This window comes from Crinia signifera, chromosome 1, assembly GCF_055691185.1.
Source record: "Crinia signifera chromosome 1, ASM5569118v1, whole genome shotgun sequence".
Taxonomy (NCBI): domain Eukaryota; kingdom Metazoa; phylum Chordata; class Amphibia; order Anura; family Myobatrachidae; genus Crinia; species Crinia signifera.
Genome location: NC_139217.1, coordinates 186843750 through 186863258, shown reverse-complemented (window position 1 = coordinate 186863258; position 19509 = coordinate 186843750). Strand labels below are relative to the sequence as shown.

Here is a 19509-nt window from a genome sequence, read left to right as displayed (position 1 = left end):
AAGAAGGGCATAAGCGGTCATCGTGGGGGACCACCCTTTTCGTAGGACGGCGGGTGGTCCTTCCCATGCGGGTGGACAGGGGGCGTTCCCCTGCAGGACCGCCCACTGGCTCAGCCAGGTTAGGGGGTGGTGAGACCCTTACAATGCAGGCTCAGCCAGGTTAGGGGGTGGTGAGACCCTTACAATGCAGGTTGTGCCATTAGGAGGCGGTGGTGAACCCCTCCTGGAGTTCTTGTTTAGGGTTATCAAGTTGACTGGGCTGGCGTGTTGGTAGCGACTTATTTTTTACCATCCTCCAATCCTTTAGTTTAAAAGTTAGGGACTTGATCTCCAAATTTCCAAATTCAAATAGTCTAGTCTAACAAGGTCTTTTCAATAAATAATCTACTTGACCTTTTTAAACTTAATTCTCGGTTGTCGTTGTGGTTATTTCTGGTCCGTGTGAGTTATTTGGTGTCGTCTAAATTATTTTAGATAAGCGGTTTTTTTATTAGATGAAAATGTACAGGTATTAAGTTATGGGCTACTTATTTTGCTCTGGGACCCCATCAGACAATAAAAAGAATTACAGGACCCAGCAAGTTACTGCAGAAGGTCACCATTTCAGCAGACAGCACATGTATGGCAGAATTGTGGAGGCACAAAATGATGGGACAAATCTAAAATAACAGACAATTCAACAGATTTTTCAGCCTCTTTGAATCACTGACTGAGATTAGAAAAGTCCTCAGCCTGATGGTCAGCAACATGGAGTCGCAACCACATGCTGAGAAGGTCGGGACCCACTTTGGGGTCAGGACCCACAGTTTGAGAACCGCTGATTTAAGTTATATGTATTTCCTTTCGTCTCTTGTGTTTAGGACTAAACTAGCCTAACAATATACATAATGCCTGGATTAATGGTCCAGGACCAATTAAAGGTTATTGTAATAGACAAAACCAGTGCTGTTGGCTGCCAATCATAAGATATGTAGAAAAACAGAAGCAATCCTTGTCCCCACCACATATTTGAACCTAAGAATGATTAATTAACACAATTTACTTAATTTATTAAATTTTTCCTAAATTTCTCAATAAGAAAATTTTGGCATAGTAATACCGTGAAAAAAATGCTGATACTCTAGGGCGCCATGAGTAAAAAAAAAAATTGAAATCACTGGTATATATTATATTTTTAGAATCACATTATACTATTACAAAATAAAAATTAGAAATGAATTGTTAGCAAATACCTTGAGTTGTTGATTGTGAAGTTGTAAAGTGGTCAGTGATATTACTTGATGATGCTGTACAATTGAAAAAAAGAGAATTTTTGTATAAATTGTTTTACACAATACAAACTGCAAACACCGCAATCATGATCACATGAAAGTATAACAGGTAAATAATTAGTTCAGAGGTTCTCGAACTCAGTCATTAGGACCCCACACAGTTTATGGTTTCCAGGTTACCCGGCAGGTGCACAGGTGCATTCATTACTCATTGACAAATTAGATCCACAGGCGGAGATAATTATTTCACTTGTTATTCTGTGAGGAGTCCTGCAAAACATGCATTGTGTGGGGTCATGAGGACCGAGTTGGAGAACCTGTCAATTAAGTGATAAGACATTAATGACTTTCTCTTTATTAATGTATATGAAATGCTTGTGAGCAGTAATACATGAAAACTACATAAGCATGTTGCGTGCATACATGGCTACTTAGAAAACATGCAGTGCTTATTAAGTTTACATAACATCATCCTGTGACAGGAAAGGACTTATTTACATTTGGCTGAGTGAACAAGTTATAATAGCTACAGGTTAGCAAAATGTTTTTTTAGTCATTGTTTCGTTGAGGTTGGGAACACTTGTTGGTTTTGGTTTCAATTCTCTAAAATGATTTGTATTATTTGCCCCTATTGTGCAGCAAGTCAACAACCATGGGGTTTTCAGCACAATCATAGTTTCTACTAACAAACGGCCTGGTTCACATGCGGTAGCAGCTTTGTTGGTCTTGCAGCAATGGAGTACGCAGTTGCTGTAAATGTTGAAATGGCTTTGTTGGGTGACTGTTCACTTGTGGGCAGTTCAGTCATGGAAAAAGATTGCTACCAGAGGCATAGCTAGGGTGGAGCCGGCGGAGCACATGCTCCAGGCGCCGAAATGTCACCGGGCGCCGGAGCCATGCACTCTCCCGCCGGCTCCCCCGTCCTGCTTGCTCGCTCCCTGCTGTGCCAAGCATCAGTACCCCACACCGCCATAAAAGCCCGGTGAGCGCTCTCACTGCGCATGCACTGGTTTGGGACGCCAGTGCCAGGGATGCGGCGCCATGACGTCATAACGTCATAGCGCCGCATCCCTAGCACCGGCATCCCTAGCCGGCCCATGCGCAGTGAAAGCGCTCGCCGGATTTTTATGGCGGTGCAGGGGTACTGATGCTGGGCATGAAGCAGGAAGCGCCGCCCTTCTCTCCTTCTTTCACATCCAGCTTGTGTGTTCCCCGGTGCAATGTGTGTTCCCCGGTGCCCTTTCCTGCAGTGCGGCGTCCTGCTCCGCGTGTGTGCGGTGGTATGGCTGCTGGGAGGGACACCTAGGAGGGCAGCAGGGCTGTGGCCGACCGCTTCCCCATGAGCAGAGTGAGCAGGTAAGAGTTGGGCCTCCTCTCCCCCGGTACGTGGGTAGTAAGTGGGGTCAGCTGTCAGCTTGTTCTATGTCACATAACACAGGTTCCAGGTGCTGCCAACCTCTCACAGATAAGCACTAGTATGATGGGCAGTAATTGCTGATATCCCTTTGGGTTGTTATTTATCAATATATACAACAAATGTATAAGCTTTCGTAATGTTAACCTGGCATAATGGGCTTTAATAAAGGTAACCAATGATGCAGTTTCCTGGAAGTCAGAGCAGTGTAATCTTGCAATGTAAAGTGAGATCAGTGTTGTATTGGAGGGTGCTACTTGGTACAATACATGTACTTGTTCAAATCAACTTTAAAAGCAACTTTGGCCAGAACAGTGTTTTGTCTTTGTCTTTATTTTTTTGATGGCATAAGCCACATTCTGTGTATGGAGGTGAGAGATCTTTACGATCCATCTCCCGCAGCTGCTAGATACTGATGTTGTGCCTATGCATGGGGTTTGCTTTGCAATAGAAGTCTTTAACAATGCAAAAAACGTCTTCAATCAGTGGCAACGTCTGACCGTGGGTTATCGTCATCCTTCGTAGTTTGATACATAGGGGTCAGACGTAGTCTCTATTGACAATAAAGAGGACTGCAGTGCTGATTACATGTCCTTGCTCCGGGCACTGTGGCACCTAGCTACACCACTGATCGCTACAGTATGTGTTGGCATTGCAACATCATCTGAATCAGGCCTAGAGTGTTTATGTACTCAAATGCAGATAGTAATGTCAAACTCTTTGTCCCAAAGAACATTTTATGTTGAAAAAGACACAAGAAGGTTATGAAGAATATGACTAATCATATAAAATGATATTGGTAGGTATATGAATGTAGCAGTGACATTGCTATAATACTCAGAGCCGTAACTAGACAATTTGGTACCCTGTGCCAGAAAGGGAATTGGTGCCCGTCCCCCATATTTAAGATAGGGACCATGAGCATCTAATATAGGGGTGAGGCAACATAGGTAAGCAGTGTGGCTGTATTGGGAATGGGTGCGGCCGCAGAATAGTACCAATTCACATTTCACCAGTAGTGTCTATTATTCAAATTACACCACACAGCAGTATCCCTTATACATGTTACCCCATAGAAGTTGTACTTCTCATATACATTTCACCATATAAGATCACCTTATACATATTATGCCATGCTAGAGCCCCTTACAGACACATCACACCACAGTAGAGCAATTTATACATGTTAGGCAATAGTAGAGCCCCTTATGCACATTGGTACTGATTCTGGTTGGTTTGCAAAATCAAACTCCTTCTTTAATGGACAAAATCATGTGCACTGCTGGTGGGGCTGATGTAACATGTGCAGAGAGAGTTAGATTTGGGGAAGTTATTTTGTTTCTGTGCAAGGCAAATAGGGATCTAGCATCTCATAATACATGGTGTAATGAGCCTAAATGTCTAAAAATACAATACAATAATACAATAAATCTTTATTGTCATCAGCAAAAAAATGAGTTTTCACAGACGAAATTCCATTGTACAAAAACACACTACTGCAATGAACAGTAAAATAGTTATCCAAAATGTAAAACATTCATATAATAAAAAGGGAAATAAGATACATCCTAAAATTCCAATCGCTAACTCATATATTCAGCATGCAGACAGCCGACGGAAGAAAGATATTATGCAAACGATTCGTACATGCCCCCTTTATCAAAAAGGTTGTGAAAAGGGTGCCTCAGTTCCAATAACATATTGTTGTTTCTTCTTAAAACTCTTAATAAAGATCCTTAATGGTTGGCTATTGCACTTCAGGGATTTTACTTGCAATACCTAAAATTCTCTCTAAAGTAGAATGTTACCTAGAAGTACAGTTGCCAAACCAGTCAATACTGTAATGCCAAATATCAAAATGCTTTCATTCGAGCATCTGTAGAAGTTTACCACAGTCAGTCTAGACCTGGGGTAGCCAACTCCAGTCCTCGAGAGCTACCAGCAGTTAATGTTTTCCAGATCTCCTCACAGAATCACAAGTGAAGTAATTAGCTCCACCTGTGGATCTTTTAAAATGTGTCAGTGTGTAATGAGTGCACCTGTGCAGCAGCTAGGTTGTCTGGAAAATGTAAACTGTTGGTAGCTCTCGAGGATTGGAGTTTGCTGTGTTGTCTAGACACACCTGCAAACCTAGGATGCCTCAGGAAATAGAGACGTTGTTGAGATTTTTTTCATTTCTGATTATATATTACACGACCACGTCAGGTTTGCCATCACCTGTGTACCCAAAAACTCATCTGTACTAAAGTACAAAGCTTATTACAACATGTCCTACAATGTTGCTGTACTACACTCCCTTTTCTCTGGATTTGTCTGCAAAGGTTTGATGATGTCACCAATATAGATTGACATTAATTGTTCCCAAACCTACCCTCAACAGCAAGCTGTATAATTCATTTATCATCAATGGCCCATCTTTATAATGTACATCTACTGCAAACTCCATGTACATATACAAATACAAACTACAATGTGGAAGGATATTCCAATAAATGGTGTGAAAAGAGGGGAATTTTAAAATGATAACGCCGGAACTCCACACCTCTATAAAATGACTTGTACCGCTGCCAATCTCGACTGTAGCCTAGCAATTGTTAGTAAGCTAAATCCTACACTAAGGTGTGCCTTTCTCAGCCTTCCTTATTATTATTACAAAGCAGCTTTTCTTGTTACATACATGTTTGTGTTCTGTTCCTTTTTATATTGTTTGTGAATCACACAAAAAAGATGAAAGAGGAAAATATATGCCAGCTTAGAAAATTGGCAGTACTTAAGAGATTTTCTTTTGAAAAGAAATTCATGTACTAACAATTGAAGGATAGGTAATCTGAAATATGTGTGATTTAATACCAACTTGATGTAAAGGCTGTCTTTATTTTCTGTTTAATCATATATTTTGATTCTATGGCTACACATACAATGTTCTGCGATTAAAGAAAAGCTGAACGATTCTCTGAGCATCTTACATAAACCCATTTAGACACTTACTTACATTGTTCATTCCCTGAAAGGTTTTCTTGCAAAGTTAATTCATATACACGAATACAATTCTGAATGGGCAGCTGTCAAATACATTAAAATCTCTGAAGTGCAAGTGCAGTAGTTTAAATTGCTTTTAAAATAACCATACGATTAGTATATTTGTAAATAAAAATAATAATGCAATGCTGCTTGTTTACACCAACCTCTAGTATAACACCACTGTGTCTTAAAGAATTTTCTATACTGCATACTGAATATACTGAATGTTCTACTCTTTTTTAATGGGATCTTAACTATTCTTAAGCTGGACACTGGGCTAGGATTGTGCAAATCTACCACATAGGCAAACACAGGGGGGGGGGGGGGGGGTGCAATGGCACTGCTGTATGAGATGATGCAAGTGTTTATGGATTTGAGTGCTCTTAAGAAAAGAGGGTTGAAGTTTGATATATAGGGGGACATTTACTAAGTTCTATTTCACATGGGATGTTGATATCGGCAACCAATCAGATACTATCTATTATTTTCTAGAAGGTGCTACATAAATAGATTCTGATTGGTTGCCCATAGCAAAATTCCATGTGGAATAAAACTTCAATCTTAGTACATTTCCCCCATAGTATTGCTGTAAAGAATTTCTAGGTTCACTGCAGCTTTAGATATAATTCTAGTTTGTTGAGGCAGAACCCAAGAGCAATGAATAGGTGCAACATGATATGGCTGGGTGGACCAAGAAGGGTGAAGGTGTTTTCTTGTTTGCAGCTGCAGGACCTTGTAAATGACTTTCTATGAAAATATTGGATCATACTGTCTGTATCGATTATCCCTAAATTTGCCAAAAGTAATAACATTCCTAAAAAAATTCATGAAATATTGGTTACAAAATTTGAGTACTCAATTTACACTGGCAACAATGCATATATTATAATTATAGCTAGACCCTATTAATGGATTTGTAAATTATTATTTTAAATATTAGTACATACTATGGGTTCTGCACTTAGCAGCTTAGCAGACAATAGCATGTGTTCTAAAAAAAAAAATGCACGACAGAGACTTTTTTGCAGCTTTTTAAATTACTTTTTACATGCTGTAGGACAGATATTAGGGTAAAGACAAGGACACCAATGTGACATGACATTTAATAATGCCATATAGTTCAATCTCTAATTTATGTTAATGTGTATCTAGTACTTACCTTTCCTGCGGTTTTTTTTTTTTCATATTAGAGCCACAGTAGATAAAAACATTCTATTGTCTATTGTCTACATTAGGGGTGGGCAATAAGCGGTCCCCCAGCTGTTGATGAACTACGCATCCCTGCAATGCCTTGCATGAGTTTCAGCATGGCCAAATAGCAAATTAAGGCAAGGCATCTTGGGGATGTGTAGTTTATCAATAGATGAAAGGTCACTTATTGCCCACCGCTGGTCTACACCCATCGAGATGGCTATCATAATCTAACCAAAGTTAATAATACCCCTTTTACAGTAAAATCCGAATCCAACCCGGTATTGGGAACATGGTTCTAATCCAGGTCAGATCCAGGAGTTTCCCATTTACACTGCAGTGCCACTCGGAGATGACATCATCTCCAAGCCCCGGGACCGCCAATCATCACACTAGGACCGCCGATCGCCATGCTGGGTGCAAGCCCAGCACCAAGGAAAGCTGCTGGGCTGCCCCCAGCCTCCATACACTGCTAGCCCCCTGTCCATGAGGTGAATAGATGATGCACACAGGCATCCAGTACACCAAGCATGCTTTTTTAAAATTGGATATGGCATGTACCGGGAGCTTGCATACCCTGGGTAATTCAAAATTGGGCACGATGTCTGCAAGGTTTTTTGCATACAAAACCTAATGCCCAACTGGATATCCCCCAGATAGAATTTGGTAGAATCAAACACCAACTCATATTTTTAAGCATTGTGCTTACAGATACTATATATATATAATTTTTTTGACTATACTGGAACTTATGGAATACTATTGTTTTGTTCCTTTGTTTTTTGCTACTATTTGTAGTGTTCCTAAATTACAATTTAAAAAAAAAATTCACTTGGAAAAATACACAGCTAATCGCTAAATTTGTTTTATTATTGTTATGTTTTTAGTCAAAATCACAAGCAAAGCATTTTTTCTTTGTTTATTTCGTTATTAAAATAAGATACAAAATATGAAAATCGTAACATTTCGCCCACTCCCTCCTCAAAGACCCGCAAATTGCGGGATTTTCAGTACTGGGGGTGGGGCTTGATGAGTCTACATCAGCAGTGGCGTAACTAAGTTTTGGGCGCCCCCCCACCGTTAGGGGGGGCGCCCCCCCCAACTGCCTCCCCGCCAAGCACCCCCAATCCCCCGCCGCCCATGCAAACCCCCCCCAATCCCCCGCAGCCCATGCAAACCCCCCCCCCAATCCCCTGCAGCCTAACCTATAGCGCTGGTCCCGGCGGCTCCGTTCTTCTTCTGCTGAGGACCACCACAAAATGGCCGCCCCCATACAGAAGACAGTTTCAGAGAACTGTGTGCTATATGGGGGCGGCCATTTTGTGGTGGTCCTCAGCAGAAGAACGGAGCCGCTGGAACCAGCGAGATAGGTAAGTCTGCGGGGGATTGGGGGGGGGGTGTAACTATAGCACCGCAGCCCCCGGCGCCCCCACATGCTATAGTTACGCCGCTGTACATCAGCCCCCCGAAGTGCTGCTGACAGTCTCCTCTCCAGACTTCTCCCAGAGAGGAGACTTTAAGAGTAGGCAACCCTGGGTCATGAGCTTCATGTCATTACAGCTAGGCACTCAGATGTAGAATTCAGAAACAAATCCCAGTCTCTATGGTGAAGCCTAAATCATGCCTCTTAATAATTGTAAAACTTTATGACCATGGCTGTAGGATTTTAATAAGCTACCTGTGAATTTTATATGAAACAAAAAATGTCTTTGTTCACTTTTTTATTCACTTCAACTTCTGTGAATTTGCCAGTTATCACCCTTAGGGTCAGATGTATTAAGCTTATCCTTTATATACTGTTTTACATACTGTATAATGTACATTATCATCCCCACTCATTACCTATAAGGTGCCACACAATTCTGCAGCAGTTGATTGTCTTTACAACAAATCACACAAAAGAATAACATCATACATGGAAACAGTAAGAGAACATACGAGGTTGATGACAGAGGGGACAGTTTACAGTCTAGATACAGTACATAGAAAATGCCACTGAATTAGTTCCCATGACCTGGCATGTGCCACTCTACAGATTAATATAGTGGAAGTGATTGGTGGCCATATCAGCAAAATTAGAATAATTCACACCAAGTTCTGTTACATTTGTATTTGCATAGTGGATGTCTTCCAGAATAACCCAACATACAGTATATTGATAGTACCTATAATAGTCATTTTTTCTTATATTGTAAAAGAACAATCTATACAATGTTGCAAGTAAAATAAAATATACAAAACTTTATAACTTGTAACAATGGTTCCAGCACATTTTATTACGCAATTTCATTATTAGAAGTGACAACAGATGGAGTATGCAGTACAGTAGCAATACATGAGACAGCTGCAGTATAGGCAGAGTTTTGTGCATTACCTGTGAGCAGGTTTATGTAACAGAGGACCAAGGCAGCAGCTCCGATGGGCTTCATGGCTCTTTGTGGCACCCCCTCAAATTGTCTCTATGTTTTGGTTTTTTTTTTCTTGAGCAAGGCAGGACTTAATTATCATGTGGAAAAGGTGTGTACGGGCAAAGCCTCATTCTGCTTATTTTAGGGCTGATAAAGAACTGGAGGAAATGCACAAGCTCCCGCTGGGAGTTCAGAGCACGGGGGATGTATTGTTTAAATACTTCACAGGAAGCTCAAATCATTTGGCATGTAGGCATGTTGTTCTTTAAAATCATAATTTTTTAACCATGTGGGCGCTGACATCTTAAGCGCTAATATTTCTAATTATGTGTTCCATGCGAAATATATGTTTCACATCAATACAGATAAATAGGAATCCAACATGGCGGCAGTCAGACAAGTAAAGATTATTGGTGAATTCAATTAGCCACGAACATGCAGTAATTTATCATGAGCTAACTTTGGGTGGCATGAAAAGTGCCATTAAAAATGGCTTTTGCTGGGTATTTGCACTCCTCTGATTCAACCTATTCGATTGCAAATGCATGATGTAAGATATCTGATAATTCTCTCGCGCAAAAACAGAGAAAAGTGTAGGTAAAAATATAGAAATCAGTCTGTACCCCAAACAGAATATAAGTCAATTAATGGTCATATTAAAAGGATTTGGGGTATTCGATTGTATAAAATAGTTGCTTTATGCATTTTTCCAAAGTCGCTTTCCAAAAACTCCTGCCTGCAGCCAGTATATACAATCTCTAGAGAAAGCACATGCAGAGAGAATTCGATTTATAAAAATGCAGATACTGTACATGTTACCTTCCTTGAACATAAGGTGCATACATACTGTACTAAGCAGTGCATCATGCATTATTATTAGCAAAGTTCCGTCCTGCATATCAAAACAGACAAGCTGTGTACCATATTCCATATTAATATAATACAGTCAATAAAAATCTGTGTAGTTACAGATATACCACTTCAAATATATAAAGGAGCTATAAAAATACCAAAATTAAAAAATGTGGTACTTGTTTCCTAGCACGGCGCCCGTCGGGTCCCATTGCATACCTTAACTTAAGGTATGCGATGGGACCCGACGACCCGATTTTTGGGCCTTAAACACGTTTATAACGCACTTTGAAAATCGGTCGCATCGCATGCCATTATAATGGCATGCGATGCGACCGACGCGACCGACCCGATTTTTACATTGGAACAAATGTAAAAAGGGTCCCTGAGACCCGATTTTACATTGGACCCAATGTTAAATGCCCCCCAGACCCGATTTTTAATAGTAAACCCACCCTGACGGTGAATTATGTCAAATGCCCCCCCATTGTTAACGCCATGCCACGATCAACATCAACCCGAAGCGTGGCGAGCGCAGCGAGCCCGCGAGGGGGGCGGTGGTACGCGTCCTCCGACCTTTTCATACCCCCACTATCCATGTCGGCGTGGAGTTGATTTTATATAGTGTGGCAAGTGCAGCGAGCCACCGAGCCCGAAGCATGGCGAGCGCATACAAGGCATACAATCAACGAGATGGGCGCCGTGCTAGGAAACAAGTACCGAAAATATATCAAGAGAAACCTTTGGAATAAGGTAAATGTATCTATTAATAAAGGGGGTGATCTCATAACCTTCATTTAATCCCAAAAATGAACCCCGAAAATTGTCTATACTAGAGCTAAAACTATCAGTGCTTTTTGTACCCTATCATTTTATTCATTTTAATATAATATTATTTTCTAATGCCAAAGACTTTCAATTGGCAACAGAAATATGTGGTTGCAGTTTTTGCTCTCTCTCTCTCTTTCTCTCTCTCTCTCTCTCTCTCTCTCTCTCTCTCTCTCTCTCTATCTCTCTCTATATATATATATATATATATATATATATATATATACAATAGTAAAGCGCAATGGAATCTGCTGCGCTATATAAAAAACTGTAAACAACCGTTACGGCGACCCAAAAAGCTAGCTTGCGTCGATTTTATTTTAACTGTGAAATGTCTGTTTTCTCAACTAGGTCTTTTATACTGTGGCTTCGTGAGTAGCATGGCATGATTCTGGTCCCTTTTAAGAATTTTAACTCAGGGTCAGAGATAGTGATTTGGCTCTATTGCTCGTATATTATTATACTATTCGTGTTAAATTGGTTGACCAGAGGAATTATGTTTTTTGTTTTTTTTGTGAACCTTCATTATAAATTCATGTCTGCTTTTGGAACCAGCTTTTTGTTTTGCTTTAATTAGTTCTTTTAGGGGATATCCTCTATAAAAAATAATGTCATAATATCTAGTTGTGTGTCCAGCACAGCTTGGTCGCTAGTGGTGTGGCACACATGGATGTACTGTATATAAGGTAACCCTCGCACTGTCACCCTTGGGTGGTGGCTATCGTATCTCAAGATGGTGTTGCGATCAGTTGGTGTTGTGTAGAGGCTGGTAGTAATCCGCCCTGCCTCTACCTTCAGGGAAATGTTGAGAAAGCCAATATTTGTTTTGCTGCATGTGAGGGTTAGCTTAATTGGACCATCACAGAGGTTTTGCTTTTCCAATATGGGCCTTATTCATATTCTTTCGGTCCTCCGTGCATTCGCGCAGAGGACCGATGTCGTTCCCCTCCTTGTTTGCCCCCACGCTTCTTTCTCTTCCTCGATTGGAGGTTGTGGCCAGAGTATTGACCCCTACAGTGATAGATGCCATTGGTGTTGTGCCTGATGTCTGCTCCTCAGATTCACTTGCTGGGGTACTTGAAATTACATATCCCGCTCATTGTATATGAAATCACGGGCCAGCATATTTCTTGGGGTTGGTTTGAGTATTATTCAACCATGTATATACTATGTGGGAGGCATAGTCTTGCTGGACTTTATTAAGCTTTTCTCTTTTATATTGCAGTAACTCATCCACTCAGGCTTTCCATCTGGGTCATTTGAGATATGGTGTTCTCTTTCAAATGAGCTTAATTTCTCTTTCACTACCTCCATAAGTCTTACCTTAAATACAAGTAAGAAGTGGTGCATACAGTATGTGTATGATCTCGTATGCACCACTTCTTACTTGTATCTAAGGTAAGACTTAACACTGTTGTAATGTTTGTACACCAAGGGGTTGTTGCTGACTGTGCCACTGCCTGTGTCATACCGCCCCTGATATATATATGTCTAGTGTTTGCTTGCGTGTCTCTGAAACACTGCCATCTGTTGGCAGCAAGTGAAACTACATCTCTTTCTCTCTCACACATGCACAAACACAGAGGTAATCACAAGGTAGCCAACTAGCTTTCGAAGCATTTGCTTTGAGTGGGTGTGGTACCCCACCCCACCTTTGGGGGGGTACCCCGTGTTGGCCCAGGACACAACATCACAAGGTCTTGCAGGAGACCATTGTTAAATGGGTTGCTAAGTAACCATGACTACGAGGAGACAGGTTAGCCCTTAAGCTGTGTACATATATTGCTAAGACCCAGGGGCTGTGCACCATCTGGACAAGGGCTTGAAAGGGGGTGGGTGGTACTGCAAGAAGGAAGTGGGAGGACAGAGGTGGAAGTGAGTGAGTGCGTGGCAAAAAGACAGCAGAGAGCAGCGGCAATCCCATCATGGGGCAGTACAGGAGCTGCCGGGGAAAGTGTCCGGTACCCAGCCACTGAGACCCAGCAGGGAGAAGGAGAGAGAGTGAGAGAAAGCTGAAACACCACCAGACTCCCCTGCATGAGTAGTGCATGACACCAGTAGTACCCAGCAGCAGCACATAGGGCCCAAACAGGGGAAAGCGAGGGGGCACACCAGAGAGAGTGACCCAGGAGAACAGTCGGGAACCCAGACCAAGAGGGACCCGACTGAGGCCTCCAGATCCCATGTGTGACTAACATCTACTACTTGGCCACCTCCCATGCTGTGACCAGCAGGCATTGGGACATTGTGGGTGGTGAGTACAGGTGCTCTCCATAGGCACACGGACAGACCCCTCACACACACTGAAGGTACCACCTAACCCCTGCAGGGGATCAGTCTAAGCGCCTCAATGGGCCAGTTATTGGAGAAAGAGGAGTAATCGACTTACTAAGCCCCCACCTAGAAGGTCACCAGTGTATAACCAGTAAGCACTGGTGTATAACCAGTAACCAGTAAGCACTCCAACCTTCAGAGGCACACACGGACCTATAATCAGGCCTTTAGCTCCATCTGTATTGAGGAGCCAAGTACTCTAATAAAAAACCAGAGTCCCAGAGACTATTGGAACAGCAGTGCCATCTTGTATCAGGGACTGATATTGCGAACACCCTCAGGGGGTTATTCTAGTTAATTCTTTCTGACAAATTCCTTCTTAGATGGACAAAACCATGTGCACTGCAGGTGGGGCAGATGTAACTTGTGCAGAGAGAATTAGATTTGGAAGGGGTTTTACTTCAAAATTAGATCTATATTGCAGTGTAAAAATAAAGCAGTCAGTATTTACCCTGCACAGAAACAAAATAACTCACCCAAATCTATTTCTCTCTGCACATTTTACATCTGCCCCCCTGCAGTGCATATGGTTTTGTCCATCTAAGAAAGATTTTGTCAGAAAGAGTGAACTAGAATAAGGCCCTCAGTGAGGGAAGACATTACAGTTCCTACTCTTCTCACCTACCGGTTGGTGGTGAAAATAAGGCCTTCGCCCAGCATTGTCTTTACAAATCCTGTGCACAGGTCTGTTCTCAGGGACAGTGACAAGCTTAAGGTATAACTGGCTATCCAGTAACATAATGGTTACCAGTTATTTGTGTAAAGTGATACGTTTGACTTTCCTAACCATTGTTGAAGTGCATTATCTAGTAAGTCTATTATCTAGAGCGATTCTCTAACGTGCATCTTTGGTGGCACTGCTGGTCTACATGAGGGCGCTGAATCTTTTACGTATAGTTTATACCTAGCGAGTGCTTCCTGGTTGTGCTCACTTAAGCCAGTGTTGGCTAGCAGCATCAGAAAGAAATAGATATCATAACTAAGTAGTTTAATTGTATTATTACTCACCACCGGTTGGTTAGACATTGTTGCAGCAGTTGTATGTAGAGACACTTAGACGTGCCTTATCTTGCAATATTGTGCTTATTGTACTTTGTGAAGTTTCACCCATTTCTTGCATAACGTTCTGATAGGTAGCCCTGTTCGCTGCCCGACCTCAAGTGTACTTGCTGCAAATAAACGCCTTGAAACTTCTTGTTTGCCTAGTACTTACCTGTACTTCAGAGTCTATCGCAGAGAAGAAGAAGGTGGCGAGATCTCAAGTAACAAGGTAAATAAAGGGTTACTGGCCTACTAATTCTCGTTCACCACACAGGCTTACTAGTATATACAGATAGATAGATATATCTTTAAATATGGCGTTAGGGTTTGCAGAACATACAGTAGAATACAGGAATTTGTTGTACATTACATAGAGTAGTTTCCATGCTCTGCTGCTTATACTTAGGTTCTGTAATTGCTATATTTAACAATGCCTTGAAAACCTCATTTGGCTTCTTAAGATTTCTTATTGCAATAAATTTGTATAACTGGATAACATTAGATGGTGTATTTGCATTTTCCATTTAGCTACTGATACTTAGATGAAAATATGCACTTAAGAGAAAATATCGTTTTTAAATTATTTTTTCATTGCTGGGATATTTTTATTCAATTAAATAACATGTGGGTTTGGTAATGTTTCAGATAATCCGCAGAGACCTTGGATAACCTAAGATGCACAAAAATAAAACTACACATGAAAAACACAAGTCAGATACAGTACAGTGATAGAAGCTTCAATTGTGTAGTGGTGCCAGATATACTGGTTCAACTGGGGTTACCATGAGAGCATAGGGGCATTTACAGGTGTAACCATGCACCTAAAAATCCATCGGTGTCTAACGTCCAGCTTCTGTGAGTGTCACCGTATTCACAAAGGGGTGTGGCCACCCTTCAATATCTACCCATGTCCACTTTTATTAGGCTTTTATTGGCCCTGGGTTTATCTGCAGCCTAGACATTCCGCTATACATTCCTCAGATCGTGCACATCTGAGAAGAGCATAAGGCATGCTTTACATTGTTACACCTACAGTATGTTATAGAGTTCCTAGAACTGCTATGAAGGCTCTAATGAGAGCACCCAGAGGCTCCACAAGGCATTGTGTGCTAGGCTGCGTATACTCGCAGCCTAGCAAACAGGTAAGCGCCGCATCGCCGAATGAATGCAGCCGTCTAGGCAAAAACATCCTGAGGTCGATGACCATCGACAGATTTTTTTCTCTGTTTGCAGATAAAAGTCATGGGCGGAGATGGCTGAATTTTGGGCGTCATTTTCACATCACATTTCCCTTCTGCTGCCCCCTGCCTGTCCCCTTCCCGCACCTGCCAGTGTGAACGCTTTTGCAAATGTGTTATACTTACTCAAGGCGTTCACACAGGGGGTTTGCACATGCACATATGCACACCCCCAACAATATATGTTATCTGAATATTCAATAAGTACTTAGTACACATACCTCCAAACACACACTCGTCCAAAGTGGGATAAAGGAGTTTTCTTTTTTAGTTTGTTTTTTTAAATGAATCCATATGTCATGAAGACCTTGCCTGCATAGTATGCTTTGCGGTGTCTGTGTTAGGATATAAAGGTTTCCTGTCCTAATGTTGGTGCCAATCAACAATGGGCATTGTTATAGTGATGGCCCCACATAGTCAGCCAATTGAAATCATGGTTATAAAGTAATATTTTGCATTATTTTACATCCATAGCCCACTATTGACTTGCAAAGCCGAGAGAGAACATGATTTAAATAAAAGATATGCATTTTATACACATAATTAGAGGAGAAAACTAGTATTACTGCATAATCATATTTCATTGCCATTTCAAGGTACAGTAGCTTTCTTGTCTTTTTAAAGTAACGTCTATAGTGATTTATTGAAGTGTCCAGTGTTTATAAGATACTACTGTACTTTGCTTCTGTTTACTTTCATTAATATTAATTAGTAAAGAGAAGGTAAATCTATAGATCTATGTTAAAGAAAATATAGCAATATCTATCCACAAGTATAATATGCTGTAGGCTACAGTATGTGCAATCTCATAACCCTTTAAGACTGAAAACCTTGGTTATCACAAGGTTATTACATCCGACCTTGGTTATTACAATTTCAAGCCGTATCACATCTGCATAAAACTGCATTCGCACTGCAAGCTGGACTGAGTTATTGCTGGGATGCTCTTTGCTGGTATTTGGAAATATCATCATCTCCATGCGCTGGTGATCCAATACTTTTAGCATGACCCAGTTTGTATAACCCTGGTTAGCCAAGCCAGATTAGCCAAGCCAGTCCCAGGACACACAACCTAGGTGGACACTTTCACACCAAGCCAGGACCCCGATGCATGGCAATATCCTGGGTCAGAGGCTCAGTATAAAAGGCAGTGACATATTTATAATAGGTGCAATGTGCCATTGTTCCGGAGGTATGCGTATACGCAATAGAGTGAACGCTCTAGTGCTCAGACCCTATTGAGAGACGCTGCTCCTGGCAGAGGGGAGGGACTCCACCTCTCTTAAAGCACCGATGGTGAAAGGAGGCCGCAGTGTTTCTATGTTTGGGGGTCTGGGAGTTGTGGTCTGCTCCAGAGACAGCTGGGGCTGTAGTGACAGCTCTTACACTGTGACAGGAGCCAGGTGCTACACATATTCTTACAATGCAGTACCAGCTTCTGTCAGTAGCTGTTATTTTTGTGTTATCCCCTGGCAGGTGACATCTAGGTGCAGCCACTGGCCATCACAGACTGCTTTGTCTGAACATATATCCATTTCTCCTAAGAAAATAGGTGTGCTCAAAATATGACCAAATTATGGTAGTTAAGGGTAGGGTTAGCATTATGGTGCAGGGGAAGGGTTAAGATTTGGCTGCGGGAGGGTTTGGGTTATTCTTTGGGATGGGATGGTCAGCATTATGGTGTGGGAGGGGAAAGTTAGGGTTAGGCCCCCCTCTGTCAACGGGCCTCCCAGCCTGAGCACTGTGACATCACTATCTCTCAATATTCCTGTCCCATTGTGTAAGTAGTACAGAGGCTGCTGTGATTCATGCATGTGACAAGATAGATGGTACATTAGATTTTATTTTTCTATTTTAAGGTTGTTTAAAGTTGTGTTGGTTCCACTGCAAAATCATTTTTATAAAATAATTGTATTTCCATTAGGTAGAGCTGTAAACAGTACCCAGGCATTATTAAATTATTAGTTTAAGGGCCAGATGTATCAAGCTTCAAAAAATGAAAATGTGGACAGTGATAAACAGCCAGCCAATCAGCTCCTACATGAAATTTTTCAAACCCAGCCTGTAACATGGCAGGTAGGAGCTGATTTGCTGGCATCTCATATACAGTACATAATCCATACCTCCCATATGATCCATTCCAGGAGGGACACATTCCACTTTACTTGGTTTTCCCTCTTAATTTATGTGATGAAATAATTTTATTATAAATTATATATTCAACACACCTGACACCAATCATATTATATAGAGCAATTTGTCCCTCCTAGAATGGGCTTTGTTGGGAGGTATGCACATCTAATATGCACCCTCTGAAGAAGGGAAGGATTAGGATGATGGTAAGAGTAAGCGTTACAGTGCTTATCATCCTGGCTACAGGGCCGGTGACAGGGGGAGTCAAGGGGGTCATCTGACCCGGGCCCCAAGGATCAAGGGGCACAAAAAAACACGCAGCTCATTTTGTTTCTATGATGTCTGCTCCTCCGCCAGGTTGAAGCAGACAATAAACATCCTGAGTAACCCCACGGTTACTCGTCACATGGTTTGATCCCACTGGGCGTTGTGATGCCATGACGCTGCACTGTGCATGCCGATGAGGAGCTGTACTCTCTCCACCCACACTGAACTTCAAACAACAACGCAGACAGTGCTTCCTAATCTGTGACTGTTTCAACAGCAGCTCCGTGGCACTGTCCCTCAGGCTACATCCACATTGCATCCCGCTCCCCCCAAAGTGCACTTATGGAGAGCAGCTGCCAGGGGTGACATGTATTGGAACATTCACCCTGAGGACATGATCATCGACTGGGAAACAAGTACGGTGCGTACGGTCTTGCCGACATATCGTACCTGGCACGGACAGATTATGACGTAAACTATAAATGATGACTGGCAGTTAAGCACATGTCTAATCTTAAATGTTTTCTTACCAGCCGTGTCCTGAAAGGTGTTACCGGTAAGCATGTGGTTGCACGTCGTACATTTTAAGCAGCGGTAACAACCTGGTGGCTTGTTCAGGAAACTTCTACTTGTTGTATCTTTTCTGAAGTCAGATATGACCTTGTGTACTAATTTTTTTTTTGTATTTTTGCCCCTGCTATAACACACCATAGGCCTAGTGTTCTTGTAGAAGGGAAGGTTCATGTCAGTAGACACTATGGGCCACAGAGCCCTCGTGGCTCGAGGTACCACTGCGCTCGAAGTGTTGAATTTAGATACCCATGGTATAGTGGCATTAGATTCCTTAAAACTTAGATGCAGGAGCTGGCATACGCAGTGACAGTGTCCTAGCAACAAGATACGCTCTTTAGTAAACACAGGAGGCGCCCGGCCAGCCCCGCTGCTTAGCAGTGGGGACACCTAGAAACGGGGACGCAGCCTACCGCCCTTCCCTTTGTTCAAGTACTTATGTTTTTGTACACCTTGAAAAAGGGGTCTGCGAACCCTGAAACGTCTTTTTTCACCTTGCACCAAAAATTGTTATAAAGTCCCCCGGGTGCCTCTGTAATCGGATTGGCACCCACCACAAAACAGGCGATGCGCTGCAGCATAAATTCAATAGCTTTATTTCCCTCAACGTCTTGTGGCCAGTTCCCACGTCTTCAGGAAGACATGTGCATACCTTTACCTGCTTATATATTTAAAGCATCCCGCACTCAAATCCTAGTAGTTACTGGGCCCGGTGCCCTCACTAATAAGGGACAGGGAAAGGACGGCACTCATGGCAATAAACAGTCAGACTCCAATGTCAGTTATCAACGTTTCATTCTTATTCAAAGAATTTAATCAGGATGTACATCTTGATATCTCAGTGTTTAGGATGCGGTGGTTAAAAGACAGGATTGTAAAATTCGACAGAGGCTCTGTAGAACCCTAACCCTCTCCCTCCACCACCCTAACACACCCTACTA

At 41.9% G+C, this 19509-nt stretch overlaps 1 protein-coding gene across 1 annotated transcript in view; it reads right to left on the bottom strand.

Annotated features, from left to right (window-relative positions):
* EMCN (endomucin) overlaps window positions 1-9421 on the bottom strand; it is a 91899-nt gene extending 82478 nt beyond the window's left edge. Inside the window, exons 1-2 of the mRNA XM_083157952.1 lie at window positions 9272-9421; window positions 1233-1286 (exon numbers count right to left, since the gene is read on the bottom strand). Coding sequence (XP_083014078.1) covers window positions 1233-1286; window positions 9272-9326 — 109 coding nt within the window. The 5' untranslated portion in view covers window positions 9327-9421. The remainder of the gene's footprint in view (window positions 1-1232; window positions 1287-9271) is intronic.
* Between the last annotated feature and the right edge of the window lie 10088 nt (window positions 9422-19509).